This window comes from Salvia splendens, chromosome 7, assembly GCF_004379255.2.
Source record: "Salvia splendens isolate huo1 chromosome 7, SspV2, whole genome shotgun sequence".
Lineage (NCBI taxonomy): Eukaryota > Viridiplantae > Streptophyta > Magnoliopsida > Lamiales > Lamiaceae > Salvia > Salvia splendens.
Window position 1 is genome coordinate 15,850,913 of NC_056038.1, and position 24,099 is coordinate 15,875,011.

The following is a 24,099-nucleotide window of genomic DNA, read 5'->3' on the forward strand; positions in this document are numbered from 1 at the left end:
AGCAATTAGAGAGAATGAAGATAGAGAATAGAGAAATTGAGATTGAGAAGGAAATTCTTGTTAACACAAGAATGGGGTGAGTAAAAATGATGGGGGAAGTGGGGTATTTATAGGAGTAAAATTGGAAGAAATAAAAAAATTTAAATTTCAAATTTCGGTCGGTTTACCTCCTGAACCGGCGGTTCAGTCCACGGTTTCTGGCCGAAAACCGGCGGTTTCTGACCGGTTTTCAAGCCTATACACTGCCACCTATACGCTGCCACCTGAAAAAGGTCCGGGACCGTTGGAAACTGGCGGTTCTCGGCAGAAACCACCGGTTTTTCTGCACACCTAGCCTGAAAACCTACGCCCTAGCCGGAATCCTACCGTTGGAACCGCTGAACCGCCGGTTACGGTTCACGCTTTTTTTGAACATGGACCGGCCCGCTTGAACCGCCGAACCATCGGCGCCGGTTCCGGTTTGTGAATGCCTCGGTGCAGGTTTGACAGTCATTAGACAAAATTGCCCTTTAAGTCATTTGAGCATTTTCATCCGAAAAATGGCTAAAAACACATGGTTTGTGATTGTATATTTTTTAGGCCCCTTTGGTGCTATTTTTTTTGTTAGGGGTCACGGGTGTAACAAGTGCAAAAGTTAGGGATATTTCATGCAGTTCACTCTAAAATTTATAATTTCAAAAAAAAATTATTATGATTTTGTTGATTAATTTTTAGTTTATAATGTAATAATTGTTAAGACTTTGTTGTACTACTTGTTTGTTTTCAGGATTATGATTACTTTCCTAATTAGATTAAAAAATCAAAACAAACACATAATTTTAAAAAGTAAGGAATCAGATTATATTTTCAAACAAAATCCTGACAATCAAACATGACATAAAAATCTTTCACAACAAGCCCGTATTGGATACCTCCTTTTATTAAATTTGCACTTAAATTTGTGTTATTTCCTCACTCCGTTAAATAATGTCTTATTTTGCCATTTCAGGGTGTCCGCGATTCAAAGTCCCATTTACTTTTTCCATTCTAAGTAAATGGACCTCATCATTCACTTAACACATTACACACGCATTCTATTAATCAATACTCCCTTCATTTTTTTAAAAATAGGGAGGTTTGAAACGGTACGGGTTTTAATGCACAATTTGGTAAAGTAAGAGTGAGGGTGAGAAAAATTAGTAAAGTAAGAGAGATGGAGAGAAAAATTGGTAAAGTAAGATAGAGAGAAAAAAAAGTAATGGAATTAATGTTAGTGGATCATGTGGTCCACTTTAAGTTGTTAATTGTAGTGGTATAAGTGGTAAATAAATTGATGTATAGGGGTGTAAAGATTTCCTGAAATAGAAAGTTTGAAAATTGCTATTTTTAAAGGACGGACTAAAATGGAAAGAGTTGCTATTTTAAAAAAACGGAGGGAATATATAAAAATGAGGTCAACATTCCACTAACTCATTTCCCATTTTTTTCATAATATTAAATAATTTCTTAAAACTGAGTAAAAATGAGAGTGTACATACTGAGGAAGTATTTGTTACTAAGACTGATATTTGTGTTGAATTTGCAATAAAGATTATTAATTTTGAAAAGAGAATGTTTTAATATAACAATATTAATCCTCTTGATCACTCTCATGTATTTTCCTTTTTTATTATTTTGTTGGAACGCCCTTACTAAATATCTGTAATAATTATTATTTAATTAATTAATTCTATATTTCATTAATCTAATTATTAGCATAAGGAATAAAAGTAGAATTGATGGCACAGTTATAACTTTAAGTAACTTTTATTAAACCCAAATCTACAATGGGTTCAAAGCTGACTGAATCTTGCTGCGATTTCTCTTTGGTCAACGCTGAAGACAAAGGCAACATTGAAAATTATTTTATGATATATCCTCATTTTCCTTCAAAATCCAGCAACATAAACCAAACCAAACCCACGATTTCGGTGAAGAACCAAAAAGGGGGAAAAACAATGGGCGATCCCACTGCAAAGGGCGAAGACTTCGAGAAAAAAGCCGAGAAGAAGCTCAGCGGCTGGGCCTTTTTCGGCCACAAGTATGAAGACGCCTCCGATTTGTTCGAAAAAGCTGCCAATTCCTATAAGCTTGCCAAATCATGTAAGCAATTCAATTTTCCGGATGCATAATTTCTTCCCTGTGATTTCTATTCATCGATCAACTTGCAAAGTCCCGATTTTGTGTGGTTTGATATAAATCCCTTCCGTTCATTTTTCTTCATCTGGATTATAAGTGGAAGAAAAAATTAATTCTTCGTGATTTCGATGGATACGAATCCGATTGCTGTAAATCCTCCTTCTGGATCTAAAATTTAGTGGGGGATGACTTGCGGGTTTTTGTATTTACTCCTTTTCGGATTGTTAAGTGCTGATACTTCGATAGTTTGCACAATTGAATTGTGAAATAAAGCAAATCCAGTTCAAGGGGTAACTTTCTAAACTATCCTGTGCTAACTTTAATTTGTGTTTTCATCAAAATTACTGTGAAGATTTTTTTTTATTTCTAATGGTTGAAGGTAACTTTCATCATCTACTCATTGGCTTCCTTTATCCTGGTCTATGCACAGCATTATTCATTGGGGCCTCTCATTTGTAATTTTGCAACTTTTGAATATTATGATATCAGAATGCGAGCTTAATCAGTTTTCTGTTATGTTTATTGTTTGCGAATTATGATTACATTCAGTCTGATGCATTTCAGTAGTTTTGATTTTTCTTAAAAGCTTCTTTTTTGAAAAAAGGAAAGGAAATCACAAATCTTTAGAGGCTTCAGGAAATGTCCTCATTTATCTCGGAAAATAGTTTCCTACCAGTTTTGGTTATGCATAAAATTGGGGTTTTCTTTATCAGGGGATCAGGCCGGAGCAGTGTATGTTAAGCTGGCTAACTGCCACTTGAAGGTAAGTTTCTCTAGGAGTGCGTCTTGCGCTCTGCTGCAAGGTCACTTTTTCTGTCCCCCATCTGATTTTAATTTTGGTAAATGTGTTTCCTTGTATTTCTGTTTTCAGTTGGATAGCAAGCATGAAGCTGCTGCTTCATATGCTGATGCTGCCCATTGCTACAAAAAGTCCAATATAAGAGGTATTTTTAAATTAGCAACAATTGGCATTTAGTTTAACTAGGCATGTTACATTTTATAGTATGTAGTTCCCATCTTTTCTATTGTTTCATTTTGTAGAAATGAAGCCACCTGGCCATAACTGACATTCATATTTTTACAGAGTCGATATCATGTCTCGAGCAATCTGTAAATTTGTTTCTTGATATTGGAAGGCTTAATATGTCTGCCAGATATTACAAGGTAAAAAATCTTAGAAGTATGTGTGTTTCAATTGTGAAACATGACCTTTTGTTAGCAGTCAAGTTCTGCTGCTTATTGTTAGATATGGATGAAGATTTTATTCTTCTGCCAATGATGTTAGTTAGTTTTTTGGATGAAAATGACCAGACATTTTTGCTTTGCAGGAAATAGCTGAACTGTATGAGCAGGAACAGAACTTTGAGCAGGCTATTGTTTATTATGAAAGAGCTGCCGATCTCTTCCAAAGTGAAGACGTAACAACATCAGCCAATCAATGCAAGCAGAAAGTTTCTCAATTCGCTGCTCAATTGGAACAGTTAAGTTTGCCTCTGCTCTCTGCATAATCAAGCGCTGCCATCCCCAGTTTTATATGCTTATATAAAAATCATCAGTGTCTGTTTTAAATTTGTATTTATGCGTCATGAATATTTCCTATCTGGTTCTGCCCGCATGTCACTTTTCTAGTCATATAAATTATGAACACACCCCAACTGTCTTTTGCAACTAGATGCAATTGGCTGATATGAAAAATTAAAGTTTTTTGCTATTAATCATCTTTAAAAACACAAATTATAGTATCACATGAAAGCATTACTGCCAACTAACCACATCTGTGGTTTATGTGAGCCTTGGCATCACGATTTTGCTGAGTTTCGTCTACTTGCCTGCACTTTGTTCTATGGTTCACCCCATAGCCCATACATTTAATTCTTGAATCAAGAGGTTGTTTGAAGAAGCTTATTTGTATGGTCTTAGAGACTTTGGATATGGCAATGTGTTGAAATTGCAAAATACAATTCACTGAAGAAGGATAAAATAATATCATGGTTTTTTTATGTTCTTTTGTGTTGGATATGACGGTATGTATTGAGGTTATTCCCTGTTAAACAATTAGCATGATCTAGCATTCCGGATAAGCCAGAGAAAAGGGTTTCAGGGTTTTATAGGCTAGCTTTGAAGGTCTTTTACTTCTATATATGCTAAGGTTTAGCTAGTATGATTCGAGCTTCATGTTCGGACTTTTTCTCAGATACCAAAAGGCTATTGATATTTTTGAAGAGATAGCACGACAGAGTCTCAACAATAACTTGCTGAAATATGGAGTCAAAGGGCACCTCCTCAATGCTGGTATTTGCCAGCTTTGCAAAGGTGATGTTGTTGCGATAAACAAGGCATTGGAGAGATACCAGGTTCATCTTGTTTTTTGTACCATTTACAACACTCTTTCTGTTTGGATGCGTGGGATAACCATATTTTCTGTGTTTGTAGGAATTGGATCCTACATTTTCTGGAACACGAGAGTACAAATTGCTTGCGGTATGTCGTGGCTGCTAAAGCATTACATTCAATATTCTTTTTTCGAACTCTCTTAACTTTTCTATCTCCACATCTTCCACTTTCGGAAACTAGAATTTCCATCTGTAAACTTGTGTTGCATATTCATCTATCATGTTGTAGCTCTTGATCTATATATCTTTATGTGAATTTGCTAGCCCCTCCAAAAGTTATTGCTTGACCTGAAAATGACTTGGTGTGTATGTTGATTACAGGATTTAGCAGCTGCTATTGATGAGGAAGATGTTGCTAAATTTACTGATGCTGTTAAGGAATTTGATAGCATGACCCCGCTGGTAAGTGTATTTTCATTTATCCGGACTTGATTTTTGTCCCCCCTACCCTTTTTATACTTATACTCAGCTTTTGAACACCCTTCTTTGTTTTAAACCATGGGCATATGCGCCCTTTACGTAGCTCCAATAGTTGCTTAATGTAATCTTTTAATGTATTATTTGCATGATAATTACTCTTAATACCTTACATTAAAGCTTGGCTTCTATATGCCTCATAGGCTCCATACAGTGAGAACTCGGACTTGTTCATTTAATTTTATGTTGGTAATTGTTATCATGTAGTAGTTTTTCTTATCCCTATCATGTAGTTTTTCTTATCCCTATCTTGGGATTCTGAGGGAGGATCGAGAGAGTGAAATAAATATAATGAACAGGATCGAAAGACAACCTAAGAAATACAGTTAAAAGGATGAAAGTCATCTAAACAAATCTTAGTTTATAAGGACTGGATATTTGTCACTAATCGCTGGTAGAGAATCAAGTACTCCTTCCGTCCGCAAATAGGAGTCCCGGTTCACTTCTACCATAAATGGTATGGTCTCACCTTCCACTAACTCATTCCACTCACATTTCATTTAAAACTAATATATACTAGTGGGACCCCAATTCCACTAACTTTTTTCCATCCACTTTTCTTAATATTTCTTAAAACTCGTGCCGCCAAGAAATGAGACTCCTAATGGTGGACGGAGGAAGTATTATTTACTGCGAAATTGTTATGGTTGATGCATATATCATCATTATTACTCCATCCGTCCTACTTTAGGAGTCCCAGTTGAGTTCGACACGGGTTTTAAGAAATGTAAAGAAAAGTTGGTGAAAAAAGATAGTGGAATGTTTATATTAGTTTTATAATAAAATGTTAGTGGAATATGTGGCCTAATACCATTTATGGAATATTCCAACCGGGACTCCTAAAGTGGGACACCCAAAAATGGTAAACCGGGACTCCCACAATGGACGGAGGGAGTATTTGTTTTAAGCTTTATTTATCTTTCCTAAAAGTCTATGATTAACACGAATGGCTTCCATCTATTTTCCCTTACCATTGATTGCTATGTTGCTTTACATGAAACAAAGTTACTATTCACTGGATCAATTACTCTAGTTAATGTGTGTAAAAAGGCATTCTAGTTTCTACACATTCCATCATATGTTTATGCCTAGACTTCAGATTTTGTATATTTTCCATATAGGGTTATAGCATGTGAATGCATTTTGCTTTGAAAAAGTGGTTTATTAATTCTCTGTTGGGGGTTGGGGATGTAGGATGCTTGGAAGACAACACTTTTATTAAGAGTAAAGGAGGCCTTGAAGGCAAAAGAGATGGAGGAAGATGATCTTACTTGAGTTGTGTGGATTTATCCAAGACTATGAGTTTCTTCTGATGCTTATGTTGTGGGTTTGCTGTATGGGGATTGTGTGTGTACTATAAGAATGATACTACTATCTTGTTTGGTGTTAAAGTGTTTGCGAGATCCGTGACCATGATTTTTGTAACTAATATACCATTTCATGTTTTTGATTTTCATCCTGGAGGGAACATTGATTCTGCTATTGAATTGCTGCATCCCGTGGTTACGAGATTATGATTACATTGATATATTTCGTCGATGAAGTGTAGGGAGTTTTGATATCTACAAGTTACTTGGAGATTGTGTATGGTTTTGAACTATAGAGAAACCAAATCACAACCAAAAAACTGAATGCATTATTTTTACTCAGATACGCAAAATACGGACGATGGTTTTGGGGCGATACATTAAGTCTGTTATTGTTGTTATGTAGTCGCATTTTCCACATTCAGGTATTTGGAAAAAAGTTGGATTTTGTGGTAATTGAATTTGAAATTATTTTTGCTTGATTGTTGTGTAGATTTATTAAATTTAGTTAGGTATAGTAATGTTATTTTGTGAGTTGGTACTATAGAATTACTTGAATGTTATGTGGTCCAGGATGGTTTGGTACGGTATATCGTACCGAGACTGCCATACTGTATACCGTATCGAAAACTTAACTTTGACAAAATATCATACTGATACCATATCGAATTTTCGGTATACTGAAAATTCGATATGGTTAATTTTTGATACCATTATCTTGTCGTTATTGCAGTATGCCACACTTTTACAGTATACCGAATATTGGTACGGCATACCATAATACGGTTAAGAAAAAAAAAATCTATTTTATATGCACTATTTAAAAAGCAGGATTTTCAGAGATTTTTTTCCTTTTAATTCTATTTTATATGTAAATATATTAAATATAATGTACTACATCCGTCCCATAATAGATGACACACTTGGGTAATGACACATGATTTTAGGTGATCTTTTAGGTGTTAGATGGACAAAGAAAATATTATATTTATATTAATTTGAGAGGAGTTTTTTCCAAAAAATGAAATGTGATATCTTTTGTGGGACAAACTAAAAAGTAAAGTGTGACATCTATTATGGGACAGAGAGAGTATTCCCCTAAAAATAGAAACTCTTTCTTTTTTGGTTCGTCTCTTATAAATAGAAACTTTCTATTTTAGGAAAAAATTCTCACTAATGAGGTGGAGCCCATTTTTCCACTAACACACTTTTCTTTCTATCTCTTTTATTTTACCAATTTTTGCATTAAAACCCGTGCCGTTTCAAAAGTTCCTATTTTTAGGGGACGGAGGGAGTATATAATATGACAACATATACATATTTTTCGGTATACACTGAGGATTCGGTATACCGCGATATACTGAATCTATGGTATATACCGAATATTCGGTATAGGAAAATTGATATCGTTACCATACCGAAATCTTTCGATATACCAAAAAAAATGGTATTTTCAGTACGGTAAATGCGGTATTTCGGTATTTTTTCAGTACGGTAAGTGCGGTATTTTAGTATATTCCCCACCCCTATATGTGGCGCGGAAGACCATTCCGTGTTATATTTTTAGAATGAATATATCTCTTGAAGAATGTGGAATAAGAAGATATGGATGTATTTAAATGCCCAAGACGGAGGCGAACAGAGAAAAAATTCAGTGGACTAGGCATACCACCATAGAAAACTGATGTAGTATGCCCTATCAATAAGATTTTGACAACTGGACCACACTTCTACCTATAAACACAAGGTTGTGGAAGTTTTGTGTGTCCCATATACAACTCAAATATCCATATATACAAGCATTAATTACCTATATTCAATGCATTTAAATCTTTCACTTCAAATAAGATTGTGGAGAAAAAATTCAATGCATTTAAATCTTTCACTTCAAATAAGATTGTGGAGAAAAATTCACACAAGTATATGTACATCACCAATTTATATGGCGGGAAGTACTTTTTATTGCTAACATAAAACAATTTCATAAAAAAATTAATACTACTTAGTTCAAATTTAAAGTCATCACAAAACTCTTTGAAACTATTTTATTTTTGAAAATGTTTTATGTAATAACTGTCGAATAATTTTGATATGATTAAACTTTATGGTTGGGGATCAATTTGAGAATAATAGTTTTATTTATTTTTATTTTAAATTTAATTCTTATTTACTATAACAATCGCTCACTCGGTTTTGTTTATAGTGTTTTTTTATGGTATACCGACGAAAATCTAATATAATAATAAAAAAAAATAGATCAACTTAATTTTATTAACTATCTTTAAAATTTAGCATAGAATATAAATATTATCCAATTAAGGTGCCATGAAAATAATATCATTCATTCAATAGTCATATTGTGCAAAGCAATAAGAAAAGAACAATCCCATTAAATATTACTATAGGCAGTGCTTGCAATAAAAAATACTTCCTGCCGTGTATATTGGTGATGACTATATACGTATGTAAATTTTTATCCACAATCTTTATTTAATGGGAAAGATTTAAGTGTATTAAATATAGCGTAATTAATGTGTGTATATATTGATATTGTGTTATGTATGGGACATGCAAAATTTCTATATTTGTGCAGCCATGTGTGTTTATAGAGGGAGATGTAGGCCATGTATATATCTAGTTGTCAAAATCTTATTCGTAAAGTATACCATATCAGGATTAGTCCACTGAAAATTTTTCTCTCTGTCCCCCTGTGTATTCCGTGTACACCTGCAGTGAACACATGTAAGTTTTTAATTGGGGACAATCCAATCGGCTAAGTCCCCTTACAATACCTTTTTGAGTTATCCCACTAGAAGTGACATTTTCTAAAATAGAAACAATATAATCTATACTTTATTCTCTCTGTTTAACTCACAAAACAAAACATATAAGATCTCCTGACGAAAGCAAATGCTTCACATTTAGTAAGACAAGGAATATTATTTTGTTTTCATACAATCTATTAAACACACTTTTCTTATACCTCTGTGCTTAGAATAAACCCTTCAATAACATGGAACGAAGGAAGTAATTCTTAAACCTAGATCTAAAAGAATATTCTATAGTATTACAAATTTCAACTAGAAAATGATAATATTAAACAATTGCTGAAATATCATGCACAAATAAACAAAAATATGACCAAAAGCTATAAAGAATTTGCTACAAAATTTGTCAATAGTTAAATGTTATTTCCAAAAGTGGAGTGATATGACCATAGTGTGTTCGATTTCCTAGGTAAAATAATATTAAGACATAATCTAGTATTATGTAGTAAGATTACTTTAGTTAGAGGAGTTGATTATGACTAATTATCACATGATAATCCATCTAGGATTGAGTTGTAGAATTTAATCATATAAACCAAACACACAACTTATTTAATCCTGATATACAATCTTACAAACCGAACACCCCCATTATATATAAATGAGTCATGCATTCTCGAAATGCGTATTTAAGTTTGCGCATTCGAATGCGTATTCCAATTACACATTACACACGCATAATTCTTTAATTACACATTTGCTTAAGGCATATTTTAAATAAAAAATGAATTTGTTCCTAAGAACCACTAATATATTTTCTCCCAAAACAAGAAAAAAAAATTCCAGTTGGTGTGTTTGATAATTTAGATAAAAATTCACGCTATTTTAAATTAATGTTTGGTGTAAAATATAGAATACCATTTAAATTTTGTACGGATTAAAATAGTTTCAGGAATATATGTATGAACATATTGAGAGTGAGAAAGTTGTAGGATAGCTTAGTAATTTTGTCTTATTATTTAGGTTCAACTCTCAAATCCGTTATTAGTGCAATTCATCAAACTTATGGACTAATTTTTAAAGCTGAAATAAAGACTTGAAGGCATACTATCCACATAAGCTAAATTGTACACAAAACACACAACTAAAAGTTTAAAACTATATAAAAACTCTACCAAAATTGTTTAGTCTGAAATTGAAAGTCAACTTTTGTATGCCCTATATTAGTATTAGTATTCTATTCAAACAAATTAGGGACCAAGATAGGTGGATGTGGTGGGTGGGCTGAGATTTGTACTCATAATTCAAAATCTTTAATTTCAGACGTTATTATTCCACGCTTACAAATAAATTAGGGACTACATAGATTCATGTGGTGGGTGGCCTGTGAGATTTGTATTTAGAATTCAAAATCTTTAATTTCAGACGTTATTAACTAGGGACAGGTGGAATGGTGGGTCGCTTAAGATTTGTACTCGAATTCAAAATCTTTAATTTCAAACATTATTACTCTACCGCTTGCCAACTTATACACAATCTTTCTTAATTTCACGTGAAGCCAGATATTTACCACGTGGAATTCACTTTGGCCAACATGCTTTTGCATTGTCAATGGCTTTTCTTGTTTCGTGTTTTAGATTAGTAAAACCACAATCAAATCAACCCTAATCAAGTCTTTTTTGTCATTAGATTTATGATTATGTATGCCGTTTGAATATCTTCTTAATCCTGTAAAAAACTATTTCAACGCGTTTTTTTAGATTTCAAGACACAGAAATTAAAATATGCTTGAATTTTCCAAAAAAAGAAGGTACACACATATGATATGAGATTCCACTTTAGATTCAAATTGTAATTTATAAATTAAAATAAAATGTAATAAAGCCAATACCTGCACGTTGTCGACAGATAACGGTTGACCCAACGGAATAAAAGCTATAGTTATAGGAGAAAGATGAAGAAGATGAAAAACCAAAATAAAAGCATCCCACTTTAAAGTTTAATCAATATTCTTTCATTTTCTTCTCTGGAACTGTAGCTGCCCAATCTCAAATTCCCACCTTCAATCTCACCCAAATTTTGCTCTCTTAATTTGGCCCTATTTGTGAGTTTTTTTTTAATTCATTGCTTACATATTGCTGTATTCCTTTCCTTTCTTGTTTTTTTGTACTGCTATTTCTGCTAAGTTTTCCTATCTAGTTTCTATCTGTGATGAGCTGTTTAATTTAGTTTGTTATTTTTGCTTTTGAGCTGTAGCAATTAGTATTTGAATGAATGGAAATCCTACTCTTAGTCTCTATGTTTTCATCTTTTAGTTGGGGTTTTCAATTTGCCTATTTGATTTGGCATATTTTTCCAGAATATATTGGGTGAAGTGAAGTTGCAGTCATGAATTGAGTTTATTTTGGTAGCTTGATTGCCACAGTGAAGGGAAAAAGGGTAAAAGATAAAGAATGCTTTGGTGATTTCAAGAGAAAAAAAGAAAAATGGTTTCAATTGGTGATGGTGAGGATATTTTGCGAAGTGAGGAGTCTAGTGTTGGTAAAGTCAAGAGTCATGCACCTCTACACATCTCAACATCCCAGAGAGGTCTTATAAATGAAGATAGCTCGGGGAGAGGATCCAATGGCGGTTTCTCCGCTATTTCTAAAAGGCTGAGGTTTCTTAAATTTGGCAACTTAGCGTCGCCTTCAGCGAGGTTTCAGCGGATTGCAGAGGGGAAGGACGAGGCTTCACGCGCTGTACCTTCTTCTTCCGGAAGTCTCCATATACGTGAGCGCTTCCATAGGATATTTTCGCGTAAAATGGACTGGAATAACCTTGTGAAAATGGGGAAAGAATGGATAAGAGATCCTATGAATATGGCGCTCTTTGTTTGGATTGTCTGCGTTGCTGTTTCCGGTGCTATCTTGTTCATGGTCATGATTGGCATGTTAAACCATGCCCTGCCCAAGAAATCGGAGAGGGATGCTTGGTTTGAAGTCAATAATCAGATCCTCAATGCTTTGTTCACTCTCATGTGTTTATACCAGCATCCGAAGCGAATATATCACCTGGCACTACTGCTGAGATGGAGAGAAGAAGATATTCTAAAGCTCCGGAAAGTTTACTGCAAAAATGGTACTTACAAACCCCATGAATGGGCACATATGATGGTAGTTGTGGCCTTGCTGAACTTAAACTGCTTTGCTCAATATGCGTTATGTGGTCTTAACTTGGGATACAAGAGGTCGGAGCGACCTGCCATTGGTGTTGGAATATGTATCTCTTTCGCGATTGGTGCCCCTGCAATTGCTGGAGTTTACACTATGCTTAGCCCTCTTGGGAAAGATTATGAGACTCAGTCAGATGAGGAAATGCAAATTCCAGTTACGACTGAGGATAGTAGTAGCAGAGACCAATCTAGGAGAGAATCGTTAGAAAAGAGATTCTCGTTTGCGATGAGAGACGATGGAAGAACACTGGAGACAAGACCAAGTTGGAGTGGAGGCATTCTTGATTTTTGGGATGACATTTCTTTAGCATACCTTTCACTCTTCTGTAGCTTCTGTGTTTTCGGATGGAATATGGAGAGACTCGGGTTTGGCAATATGTACGTCCACATCGCAACGTTTCTTCTATTTTGTATGGCTCCCTTTTGGATTTTCAACCTGGCTGCTGTTAATATTGATAACGAGACAGTTAGGGAGGCATTAGGCATCACCGGGATATTCCTCTGTGTTTTTGGTCTACTCTACGGTGGGTTTTGGCGAATTCAGATGAGGAAGAGATTTAATCTGCCTCCTTCGAAATTCTGCTGTGGCAAACCAGCTGTGACCGACTGCGCCATGTGGCTGTTCTGCTGTTGGTGCTCGTTGGCTCAGGAAGTAAGAACGGGGAACGCATATGACATCGTGGAAGACAGGTTTTACAAGAAGAACTGTGAGCATATGCCTATGTCCCCATTGAATCGCGAGGGTGGTGAGTTCCGGTCTCATCCCACTTCGCCTTTAGGGAACAACATCCCATCTCCATCCCGTGTTACAAAGGGCAACTCGCCTAGTCCCAGCCGATTATCCAAGGAGTACAACAGCCCCGGGAGGCAGCTCACGTTGATTGAAGAAGAATCTTCTGCAAGAGTTGAGGATGAAACGATGACAGCACCGACAATCTCAGTTATTCGACGAGAAGATGATTAGCTCAGTGCAAGTTTTGGAATCGTCAGGTAACACAATAACTCTGTTATTGTGTGAGTTTTACTTTTGAGTATATTTCCTTTTATGCCATATTGTTTCTCTAAATTCCAAACTGAAGCACATACTATCATGTTTTTATCTGTATTTCTCTGTCAAATTTGAAAGTAAATCGATCTTGCTTGCTCATAAATCAACTAAAATTATATAAGTAGCTACTATTTTTATAGTACTCCCTTTGTCCGCCAATAAATGTCTCATTTCACTTACTATATTTGGTAGGTCGACCCCTCGTTCCATTCACATTTTATTATAAAACTAATATATAAAATTAGGACCCATATTACACTAACTTTTCCTATCCACTTTTCTTTACAAAGTCAAAAAAAATTTTAAAACCCAAGCCGATCAAATATGGGATATTTATTTATGGACGGAAGGAGTATTTCTTAGATGAGTTGAGGTTGCAGAATTGAAGGTCCATTAGCTGATAGAGATGAAACTTTGACATCAGAAGGAAGTTTCTTAAAATGATTCATTTATCTGAAAATAACAAAGCATATGATCAATATCAATTGATTTGAAATCAAATCCATTAATCCAAACATATAGTAGTCGAGTTAGTTGATTTCAACTGCTTGACTAAAATTTATGATGCATTCAAAAAAAATGTCTTAAAAGTTGAGGTTATGAATAAGATAAATAATTATTAAATGCCTAGATTTTAAAAATAATTTAAATAAGATCATAAATGTTATTCGTACTTGTATAAAGAAAATCACAATGCATGGGGCTTTGCTGATGGCATGTCGTGAGAGAGAGATTTGGGATTGTGGTGAGTGAGAAGGAGAGAATTAATTTATTTTGAATTTATAAATAAATATTCTCTTCGTCCTACTCAAGATAATCACATTTTCCTACTTGAATTATACTTCCTTTTTTATTTTATTTCATATTTAAAATTAATATTTTATATGTTTTTAATATGCATTTATTCTAAAATACTTACTTTTGGTGATCCATATTGCATCTTATTTCATGGATAAAAAAATAAACATTTAAAATACATTATGGAAGGTAGAGAAATGATGACCACTAGTAATCGAAGAATTCTATAAAATGTACTATTATTAATGAAAATTGATTGAAAGTATTCCTGTGGTTGTCCATTTTCAATGTACACTTAGCCAAAATTGTGAAAGAATGAAATGGCATTTTGAAGATACAGAGTCTATTGCTGGTTGGCTTCAACTTCATCAATGTTGGTAGCATCTTCTAACACTTGATACGATGTTACTACTATTTCTTCTTCCTTCTTACAAGCCTGCACTCCTGTGTACCGTGCCAAATCAATCCATTGCTGCACAAATTCAATGTATCAGCAACCATTCATCATCTCAATTTTATGTCTACAATAACAAAACATTCCAATGCCATATCACCTGCGTTCCCAAGTACGAGTTTATCGTTCGAGCCACAAACGAGATCCCGTTTACTAGCAATGGCTGGTCCGCGATCTCCTCCGATATCCTATGCTCCACTATTCCTGCAATAAACTGTACACACACAAACAAACTATTTTGTTTGATTTGTATTCATTGAAAGAAATAACATAAATCTAGCGCATTTGGCGCACCTGATAGCGCAGATTTGCTGATGTTCCGAGGAAGGTTGAATAGACGAGGGCAGATTTGAGTATGGGCGAGCGTTTGTTCTGCTCCATCGCAGCAAAGCTTGGGTTGATGACCTTCCGAAGTAGGTAGAGTATGTTTGACGAGACCACAGCGCCAATGCTGGAGACGAATCCCACTCCGGCCAGCTTTAGACCACCAAACACCACTGATGCTATTCTATGGCTCAAGTTCCAGTCCCTCCCGACCGGATTCTTCTGGAAAGCGTTGTCCGGGATGGACCCTAAAAGGCCCTTCACTGCTTCCAAGCTGTCCGGGGCAGCAGAGTCCACGACAGGGAGGAATGACAGCGTGGGCGCTGGGAGCCACACTGTGAAGAAATCCACCACGATCCCTCTTAATGTGTCCGTGACAACGTAGTCCAGCTCTTGGATGAATCTGTCTCCGCGCCTCGTGTACTGAGCTACCAGGGCTGTGGTGATTGATATGGATTCTTCTATGGCCAATCTGTGTAGAAATTTGGGATCTGCCAGTAGTCTTTCTCTGAAGCCCTGTTGTTGATCAAACATCCTTAACATCCGTCACAAAAATGGAGTTGAACATAATCATCAAATTACCTGGAAACGGTTTGTCAGTTCGGAGATGATAGGATATCGCTCTAGATCGAAGAAATTCTGTAGTACTTCGGGGGACACTAGACCAAGATCGAGTCCGTTTTGAAGGTCCTGATTTTGCCAAAACAGAAAATGACTTGACTATCTTGGGACAGTCTGAAAAAAAAATATATAGTTGGCTTACTTGAGGCAAGGCTTCTCTCCTAGTTCCAGCAGCATTCATGACTCGGGCGATTTCAGCACGATCGAAGCAGTTCCGACTACAGGGCCTGGCGGCCGAGTACCACAAGAAGTCCGCAACAGGGACTTCTCCCTCCCTCCTGATATACTGGCGCTCAGGGTCAAGCAATATCACTACTTGATTTTTCTTCGGGATCTTTCTTGATATTCTTGCGGGTAGACCTGTCCCTCTGGCCCCGTAGGCGACATGGTTGGCGCCCGTCACCACTACCAGCATCCCGTTGCTCCCACCGGCTGTAACGCCCTGTAGAATGATCTGAGACATGGAGTAGTCCTCCACCACTTTCGCTTGCATGGAGAAGTAAGAGCTTGGCTCGAACGGAGCAGGCGGGCTTGAGAAATTTATGTCAACAGAGGACGACGACGACGAAGATGACGAGGATCGCCTTGAGATAGACCGGAACCCTGAGATGAAGCCCGACCCTGCAGGCGGACCATATTTCTTACGGTCACTTTCTGAGAGCCCCCCTACCCCTTCACCTTGAATTGTCCTCAAAACCTAACTCCACTAAACCATATCAGTTAGCTGATTCATTAATAATTATCAGTTGACATCACAAAACATATCAGTTCGTTGATTCATAAATATATGAATGTACCTCAAGAGGAAGGCCACAGGCAATAACCGGAACTCCATTATCGCGGCAGTAAGTGAGCAGAGGCTCGTATTCCTGCCAGCGCTGCGACGGCCAATGCGTTAGTAAAGACACGAGGGCGTCCGCAGTGATCCGGCCATCGATATAGCTATTGAGGGGGGACTGGAAATCACAAGGAATAGCCTCCAAGGCCAACGACAAGGGCCTCTCAGCTTGAGCGCATCTCTTGCTCAGCTTGCTCACGATCTCCATCTCCACCTCTTTGTCGTCTCGCGTCGGGACCTGCTCGGCCTCGCCTAGGTACACGATCCGCGCGTTCATCATCTTCTCCCACGCCTTGCTCTTGTCCTTCCCCAGCGCCAGCGGCTCTCCTATCGCTGTCGCGTCGTAAATCCTCGAATTAATCGTCTCGTCCTTGACATGCTGCTTAGTTAATTCTGCCGCCTTGGCCGCGGCCGAGTGGAGCGCGTACGCTCCGAGGGCGAGCAAGGGGGCGATGAGCACGTCGCGGCGCTTGGCCGGGGAGGTGCATTCTGCGGTGACAACGACGCGGTGGAAGGAGAGGTGGCGGCGGGGGAGTTTGTTTGTTGGGAAGTGGAAGCCGGGAGGTTTGACGGTTAAAGTGCGGGGCTCCATCTTCATCATCTTGTGTTGTCGTTTGAGCTAAAGCTGATGCGGCATTTGCACAAGTATGTAGAGGAAAATGAAAGAGGACCGACCAATGGGATTAATTGTATAAGATTGCATTTTTTATGCGAATAAATGTAGTTGGTGATTGGTTCTCATTGGTCTCGTTTTGTGGCGTGAAGAGTTACACCACTATCACTATGCCTTTGGCCTTATAATGTACTTACCACTACTCATTTCATATATCGTACACAAGACAAGTAGTACTACATTACTATTTAAATTTGATTAGTTTCACACTCTCCTACTCCTTCTAATCCTAATTTTTAGTGATTAAATTATTGAAGGATTTTATTGTCTTCTTTTATTAAAAAGGAGTTACTTTCTCGATTTTGCATCTACTAAATCCACTAGTACGATGGTATAAGTCCACATGATTATATAGCAATCCGCAACTCATGGGTGCGCCGATTAGCCCGCAACTCGAATAGGGCTGGCTCATACAACAACGAGTTGTCACCAATTCGCCCAGAGTTGAAGCCATTGTGCGAACCGTGTACATGGCTGTGTTTGATGCACAACCGTGCGGGAATCTCGCCCAGAAGCAATTTCTTTGGTGAAATCAAATAAAAAGGGTGGATCTTTGATCAGTTATGGTCATATTCTCTCTTGGATGAAAAACTCAAAATTACCTAGAAAACCTGGGAGAAAATAAAATTAATGAGATGAAGCATTTGAGCCACATGTTCTTCATCGTCACAACGACTATTTGTCATTTCCCATCGAATTCACCATGAAATTCAAGGTTTTGGTGTTGTTCATAGTGTAATAATAATGTGAGGCTAAATGTTTCCATTGCCCCTAATTTGTAATTAGTTTGTGAAATGTCGAGACGGAATTCCGCATAACGCCGCGGAACTGCGGTGTCATCGGCGGAATTCCGTATCTGTGCATACCATGAACAAAGGTGGACGTCCGCCGCGGAATTCCAGCACGCCGGTCGGAATTCCGCCCGGACGGGCGCCATTGTTGATGCTCTAATATTCAAATTAAATAAAATACTACTAATAGCACTACAATTGACTCTATAATCTCGTAAAGTTATATTATTAGGGTGTTTTATTCAAATTGTGTGTAAAACATTACATTTAATTACAGCTCCAATCTACACATCATATATATTAACATTGCATAAATTGAAATTATATTTAATATAGATCACATCGACGAATCGCTTTACTCGAACGAACTGAGAGGGACAAATAGTTTGATCATTTTAATAAGGTGGAATCTATCTAATTTTTTTGCTAAATTATTTTTCATAAATCCTTGTGAAATTATTTTAATCAATGTTAGCGAAAATCCTTGTGAAACATGATACACCAAAATGCAAGCAGTTTCAAGAATTATTCATTTTCAAGAACATCGAGAGCATTGAGAGTTCAAAAGGGCAAAATCCATTTATAAAGAAAAATTAAACATAAATCGATCCAAGACAATTACTACATTGATAGACATTGGTAAAGTATCCTGAATTGCAAACAAGAAACCCTAACTACACATGTCCATCACAACAACGGACGAATCACATATATTTTCCGAGTAAAATTCAATTCAATTCCACATATTACCTCGTGTGTTGATCTCCGCACCAGATCTACAATCAGACGCGTGCAGCGACAACAGTAGGAGCAGCAGTCGCGGCGGCAGAGGAGGCGGCGCCGCCTAGAAACGAGAGGAAGCCGGTATTGACCTGCTCCTGATCATCCAAAAACAAATCCTCAGGCATCCGGAACGCGCCGTGCGTGCAGACCACGGCGAGGCCGAGGAGCAACGCGGAGATGAGCAGAGATCCGACGCTGGTGAGGAAGACCACGACTATGGTGGAAACCACCAGAATCCCCAACGTTTCGGGATCGGAGAAGGTGCGGCCGGCGAGGACGAGCGGCTGATCGGCGGGACGGAAGAGGTAGAGGAAGATCCAGGCGGCGAGGAGGGCGAGGAGGACGAGGAGGGAGAGGGGATGGGAGAAGAGGGAGAGGGCGAGGGAGAGAGCGATGAGGGAGACGTAATTGACGCGGAAATAGGAGAAGTTTTTGCGGATGCGAGAGGCAGCGTCGGAGAGGGAGTCGGGGCGGGAGAAGGAGGAGCGGTCGAGGAGCTCGAGCCAGGGGCGGCGCTGGGCGAGGGCGTTGCGGATGTTGGAATTGAGGCGGGAGATGAAAGCGCGGAAGGCGGGGGTGGCAATCGGCGGCTGAGATTCGGATTGGGGGTTAGAGATCGGGAGAGTCGCCGGAGCGGCCATTTGGGGTTTAGAGAGAGAAGATTTGGTAGATATTTTATTCTGCTCTAGCTGGGATTTCGATTTGTATTTGGCAAATGCTACCAAAAAGTGTTTTACATATAGGGTTTGTTTGTTTGTCATGTTGGTCTATCGTATGTTAGCATATATTTAACATTATTTTCATGATTTCTGTTTTGCATAGTAATCACCTTTCTATGTTTGTTTGTCACTATACGTATCATATGTTTGCAATACCTCTGTTTGGTATGACAAACTGAAATTAGAGATACAAATTTCTATTGCCAAAAATGGCCTCATAAATTATACATAATTCCCGAATTGTCCTCAAAAGGCCTATTTGGCGCGTTCCCAAAATTTCATTCGCGCCTCAGACTTACGGAGACCATATATGGATTAAATCAATGTAAATTTTAGTAAAACTACGTCTAGCAGCATTGCAGTTACAAACAAGAACCACTACACAAGCATAAAAGCAAATATACAACATTCCAAAGTCGATTAATCTAGATACCGAAGATTGGCATATATTTTTCTTCAGTACTCTCAATTAGTCATATTGTCTGCTCTATCTAAAAACATAGGTCAATTCAGCTTGCCCAATATCAACCACACCAATGAAAACAAAATTCTCAAAATTCATGATGCTAAAACAGAGCATGCCGACTTCAATCTCTTGGATTACAAATCAACTGCAGATCAATTGGAATATGGAAATATAAATTCAAATAATGTCAACCCACATACGCATTAACATGCATTCAGACACAACAAACAAATCTAATTCCCAAAAATCGATGTATTATGTACATAATCAATTTAGGTCGATCACAAATTGAAGATGGAAAGTTTTTCGGATTTCTAAAAAACATTACCTTCTGCAGTTGATCTTGGTCAGACATGGATCGTATGGGGTACCCGGGGTAGGTGCAATTGGATTCAACCTCCACACAACGGCGAAGCCGACAGAATCTTCAATTCGATTCTACCTGCACAATTAAACGCCGACGCTGCCCGCCCAACAAGATCTTCAAGGATTAACATGGTACGAATCAATATTATCGATTTTCCCATAGATGCGAAATCTCGAAATATGACCGCCGATTTTGAAATTGGTAGATTTTTGTGCTTCTGGATGCAAAAGTTTTGAATTGGAGTCGGTGTAGTGGATGGTGGTTGAATTAATGGTGGGGGTATTTCAGTCATTTGATGGTGAGAGGTCATATCATTATTTTGGAGATACAACACAATCGCAGCGTTGAACGGGTATAGGGATATCAACTTTTTTGGAATAACAAGCACCGACAATTTCGGGTTGTGGTATTGAATGCCGGGTCGTGTGGAAGACCAACATGTCAATCAAACACACACATTAGGGTAGATAATGGAGACTATCTACTCCTAACATGCCAAACAAACGAACCCATATACAGATTTGGTGTATTTACTTCACTTTTCTTAGGAATTAATCTCCGCGTTTTAATCCAAACAATTCAACTTACCGTAATTAAAATCTCTTAAGTTGGATTGGGCTGGATGGGATGTCTCTTAAGTTGGATTGGGCTGTACCAGTATTACGCATCCAAACCCAATTAACTTTTCCGTTCAACCCACCTTAAAATATTGATATCATGAAAGTTCATGTAGATTCTCAATTCTCAAATATTGGGGTATGATGATTGTTAACTCATCCCTTAATTGTTAACTACAACTAATTTAAGTTTATAGGATTTTCAGTAATTTAGTGGTCTATAAATTATCATGTGTAATTTCCTTTTATTATTATTTAAATTTAAATAAATTAGAAGAATGACCAAATTTAGAATTTTGGATAAAATGTCAATATAGTATATCAAAAATAGCAACGTGATTCCTTGAATATGTCAACATAATTTTGCATTCACATTGTATATATATTATATTGACATATTTTTTATACGTACATTTACATTTATATGATACGTAAAAATATAAAAATTTAAAAAAAATTCAAATTTTGATATCAGAACATATGCAAGTGAGATCTCGTTAGAATCCTTATAAAATTATCTTTAATTTGATATATTTTGTGCAAAAAAATAATATAGATAGAGATAGTTATAATCATTTAAAGTTTTGGGATATTTTTTAAAAGTTGATTATAACTAACTTTTTATTAACTGACATTAATATCCTTAATTGATATTTTTGTGCATTTTGTGGATGAATGATGTTGTACCTTGATTTAATGATCTAATGCCTATCATTTAATTGTAGTTAGCCATTTAAGAGTGAGTTAGCAATATAACACATCCCCTCAAAATATTACTGTATAGTTTAAATTTCATGCATTAGTTTGACAACAAAAGTTGGAGATTGTTTAACTAATTATGAAAATATAAATAATAAAATAATACTAGTATACAAAGGTTCAATTTGATTTAGCATGAATTTTAACAAATATACTAGTACTAAACAATTATGAAAAAGGAAAATCCTATTTTTATACTTTTTTCTATCTACTAAAAAATATCTTTATTTTATCATTTTGGATATCCAAAAAAAATACTTCTATTTAAAAAATAGTAAAAAATTTCTTATATATTTGTATCAACTTTTTTACCTTCTCTGTTATACTTTTCTTCTCTCACTCTCTCATGCGTTATCCATTTTTTCAACATCTCTCTTGTAGGGATCAGACTATTTGAGATTCACTAATTATCGGAACATGTTTTATTGATATTGATCTGAGATAGCTAATCTCAGAGGTACTGTAATGCCCCAAAACCCACCTTAGACGGAAAAGTGAATTTCCGGTGCTGTAAATCGCCGAAATGAGGGTTTTCGGCAAATAAATTGAAATAAATAACAAAATAAATTCTGATAATTCAATAAATCATGGGATACCGAAATATAAGTCTTAAATAAGTGTTAGAAAGGATACGTGAGCAAAGAATTGAGTTTTAATGAGTTTTAGTACGTTTTTGAGAAAAGTCACCGATTAGGGTTTTTCGGCGAATTTGCCGAGAAATATTAGGAATTTCCACTGGAAGATAATTTATATGGAATCTAGAGATCAAAATAAGTATAATGTGAGTAAGATCGAGCAAGAAATTAGAATTGAATAGGTGCTCGTATAGGAAACGCGACATGAGGGCAAAATGATCATTTCACATAAAAAAATACCCCAAATCTTGTAAAAAGTGAAATGATTAATCATTTCAGCCATGTAATTGGTATTACACGTCCATCAAGTGGAGGAAATATGAAGAAAATTCTAGACATGGTTAATTAATTAGAATGGTGCCACTTGTACACCTTATCTTCCATAAAATTTAATAATGAATTTTAGACCTATATAAACTACAAATAATATTATTCCTTTTCCTTCTACTTGAAAACTCTCGGCTCTCTCCCTCTTTGATATACAAGAAAATTTTCTCTTCCATTCTTGATCATGTCTTGAAAAGAATTGAAGGAAAATCAAGTGTAAATGATAGAGTTAAGGTAACCCTTGTATCTTATGCTATTTCTACAACTTAAAGATGCAAGAAATATTGAGTTTAAATATTATATGATTTACGAAATTTATGGGAATAACCATGCATGAAATTAATGTTTGTCATATTGATTTATATGTGATATTAGGATGATAGATATGCATGTTTTAATTATTGTTTTGGGAGTTAAAGAAAAAAAGGGGGATGGCCGAAAATTATTTATTATTGAATCTTGAGCATTTGATGTTATATAGAGTAAATGGTTGTTGATTTATGGTTAATGGGATGATTAAACATAAATGAAAATAGAATTTGATACAAAAGTATGAGTCAGATTTACTCCTCTGTTTTTCAGCCCCTTATTCTGAATTGTTTTGAATATTTAGGACTGTGAAAAGTTTGATTTATCAATTTTGAAAATAACTATTATGAGTCTAGAGGTTCTCTGAATTGTTTTGTAAATTTCGGAGTTCACGTACTATACGTATAAATTGTTATAACAATACAGCTACAAACTGTCAAAATTCTAGTACACTAGCATATTTTGGTATGTGTTATCCGAAATATTCAGGGAATTTAAGGTTGATAAAAACTTGATTGCATAATTTCTAAATTAACTATAAGGTGTTTAGTTGTTCTCTGAATTTTGTGATAATTAGAAAGTACAAATACTATTTATAAAAATTGTGTAGAAACTATTGCCATAAACTGCTCGATTTTGGTAGTCTGTGGTGAAAGGAGAATATCTCTCGACCCATTAGGAATTTTCGAGTGAATCTTATTGCTTTGTAAACTAGACTTCCAAGGGTATTTGGAAATACTAAGTTACGCCTCCAAATCCTTTTAAATGATTACATAACATTAACGAGAAAACAGTCCAATGTAGTGGATATATTAAAAGTAAATTGGTAGATCATGGAATTACTTTCATCTAGGATATTAGATAAGGATAAAAGGGGAGAGTTTAGCTTATAGTAATATTATTTCTCGATAAATTAATTTGTGTTATAATTCTATGAGGTAGCTACACCCAAATGTTAGCAAATGAAAGGAAAAAGGATCGGCGAAAGAAGAAATGTCGAATGGAAAGGTTTGGAAATAACGTCATCCAGGTAGCATGCTCAACACTTAAATGGCCTAATTCTCTTACGTGTTTTTCCGTGATTATTACGTGACTTATTGTCTAAATAATTTATGATTAATTATGTGATAAAATATTCATGAAGTAAAATATAAGAATATGATGGATTGTTGATTGATTTGACAATGAAATATGTGAAAAGAGTATACGTTGAGGAGATGGAAATAAATGTGATTAAATGTGACGATGTCTGAT

At 36.2% G+C, this 24,099-nt stretch overlaps 4 protein-coding genes across 5 annotated transcripts; 2 read left to right on the forward strand and 2 right to left on the reverse strand.

Annotated features, from left to right (window-relative positions):
* The first annotated feature begins 1,845 nt into the window (after positions 1 to 1,845).
* LOC121742313 (alpha-soluble NSF attachment protein-like) lies at positions 1,846 to 6,514 on the forward strand. Its single transcript, XM_042135421.1, has 9 exons — positions 1,846 to 2,121; positions 2,871 to 2,920; positions 3,029 to 3,101; positions 3,242 to 3,321; positions 3,486 to 3,637; positions 4,352 to 4,511; positions 4,591 to 4,638; positions 4,872 to 4,952; positions 6,222 to 6,514. Exons 1-9 carry the CDS (start codon positions 1,887 to 1,889, stop codon positions 6,300 to 6,302), a joined length of 960 nt encoding a protein of 319 aa, XP_041991355.1. The 5' UTR covers positions 1,846 to 1,886; the 3' UTR covers positions 6,303 to 6,514.
* A 4,489-nt stretch (positions 6,515 to 11,003) lies between these two features.
* On the forward strand, positions 11,004 to 15,047 carry LOC121811225. 2 transcript variants are annotated; one of them, XM_042212039.1, is made up of 3 exons: positions 11,004 to 11,206; positions 11,462 to 13,306; positions 14,923 to 15,047. In XM_042212039.1, exon 2 carries the CDS (start codon positions 11,589 to 11,591, stop codon positions 13,278 to 13,280), a length of 1,692 nt encoding a protein of 563 aa, XP_042067973.1. In that variant the 5' UTR covers positions 11,004 to 11,206; positions 11,462 to 11,588; the 3' UTR covers positions 13,281 to 13,306; positions 14,923 to 15,047. The 2 variants fall into 2 exon arrangements, with proteins under 2 accessions (XP_042067973.1, XP_042067972.1); XM_042212038.1 differs by lacking the exon at positions 14,923 to 15,047 and having other exon boundaries at positions 11,462 to 13,463.
* On the reverse strand, positions 14,385 to 18,275 carry LOC121811224 (protein RETICULATA-RELATED 6, chloroplastic-like). The gene is made up of 6 exons (XM_042212037.1): positions 16,359 to 18,275; positions 15,704 to 16,258; positions 15,523 to 15,630; positions 14,911 to 15,456; positions 14,717 to 14,830; positions 14,385 to 14,634 (listed from the first exon to the last, which is right to left on the reverse strand). The coding sequence occupies exons 1-6, from the start codon at positions 16,998 to 17,000 to the stop codon at positions 14,506 to 14,508; spliced, it is 2,094 nt and encodes a 697-aa protein (XP_042067971.1). The 5' UTR covers positions 17,001 to 18,275; the 3' UTR covers positions 14,385 to 14,505.
* A 141-nt stretch (positions 18,276 to 18,416) lies between these two features.
* On the reverse strand, positions 18,417 to 19,384 carry LOC121811226 (PRA1 family protein B3-like). The gene has a single exon (XM_042212040.1). It carries the CDS (start codon positions 19,285 to 19,287, stop codon positions 18,646 to 18,648), a length of 642 nt encoding a protein of 213 aa, XP_042067974.1. The 5' UTR covers positions 19,288 to 19,384; the 3' UTR covers positions 18,417 to 18,645.
* Between the last annotated feature and the right edge of the window lie 4,715 nt (positions 19,385 to 24,099).

Excerpts from the sequence above, each read along its gene's own strand:
- LOC121742313 (XM_042135421.1), top strand. The coding sequence starts at position 1,887 with ATGATATATCCTCATTTTCCTTCAAAATCCAGCAACATAAACCAAACC. Across the intron at positions 4,512-4,590 it reads AGGCATTGGAGAGATACCAG|GAATTGGATCCTACATTTTC; the intron begins GTTCATCTTGTT and ends CTGTGTTTGTAG. Across the intron at positions 4,953-6,221 it reads TTGATAGCATGACCCCGCTG|GATGCTTGGAAGACAACACT; the intron begins GTAAGTGTATTT and ends TTGGGGATGTAG.
- LOC121811224 (XM_042212037.1), bottom strand. The coding sequence starts at position 17,000 with ATGATGAAGATGGAGCCCCGCACTTTAACCGTCAAACCTCCCGGCTTC. Across the intron at positions 16,259-16,358 it reads CCTGTGGCCTTCCTCTTGAG|GTTTTGAGGACAATTCAAGG; the intron begins GTACATTCATAT and ends TAGTGGAGTTAG. Across the intron at positions 14,831-14,910 it reads CAGCAAATCTGCGCTATCAG|TTTATTGCAGGAATAGTGGA; the intron begins GTGCGCCAAATG and ends GTGTGTGTACAG.
- LOC121811226 (XM_042212040.1), bottom strand. The coding sequence starts at position 19,287 with ATGGCCGCTCCGGCGACTCTCCCGATCTCTAACCCCCAATCCGAATCT.
- LOC121811225 (XM_042212039.1), top strand. The coding sequence starts at position 11,589 with ATGGTTTCAATTGGTGATGGTGAGGATATTTTGCGAAGTGAGGAGTCT.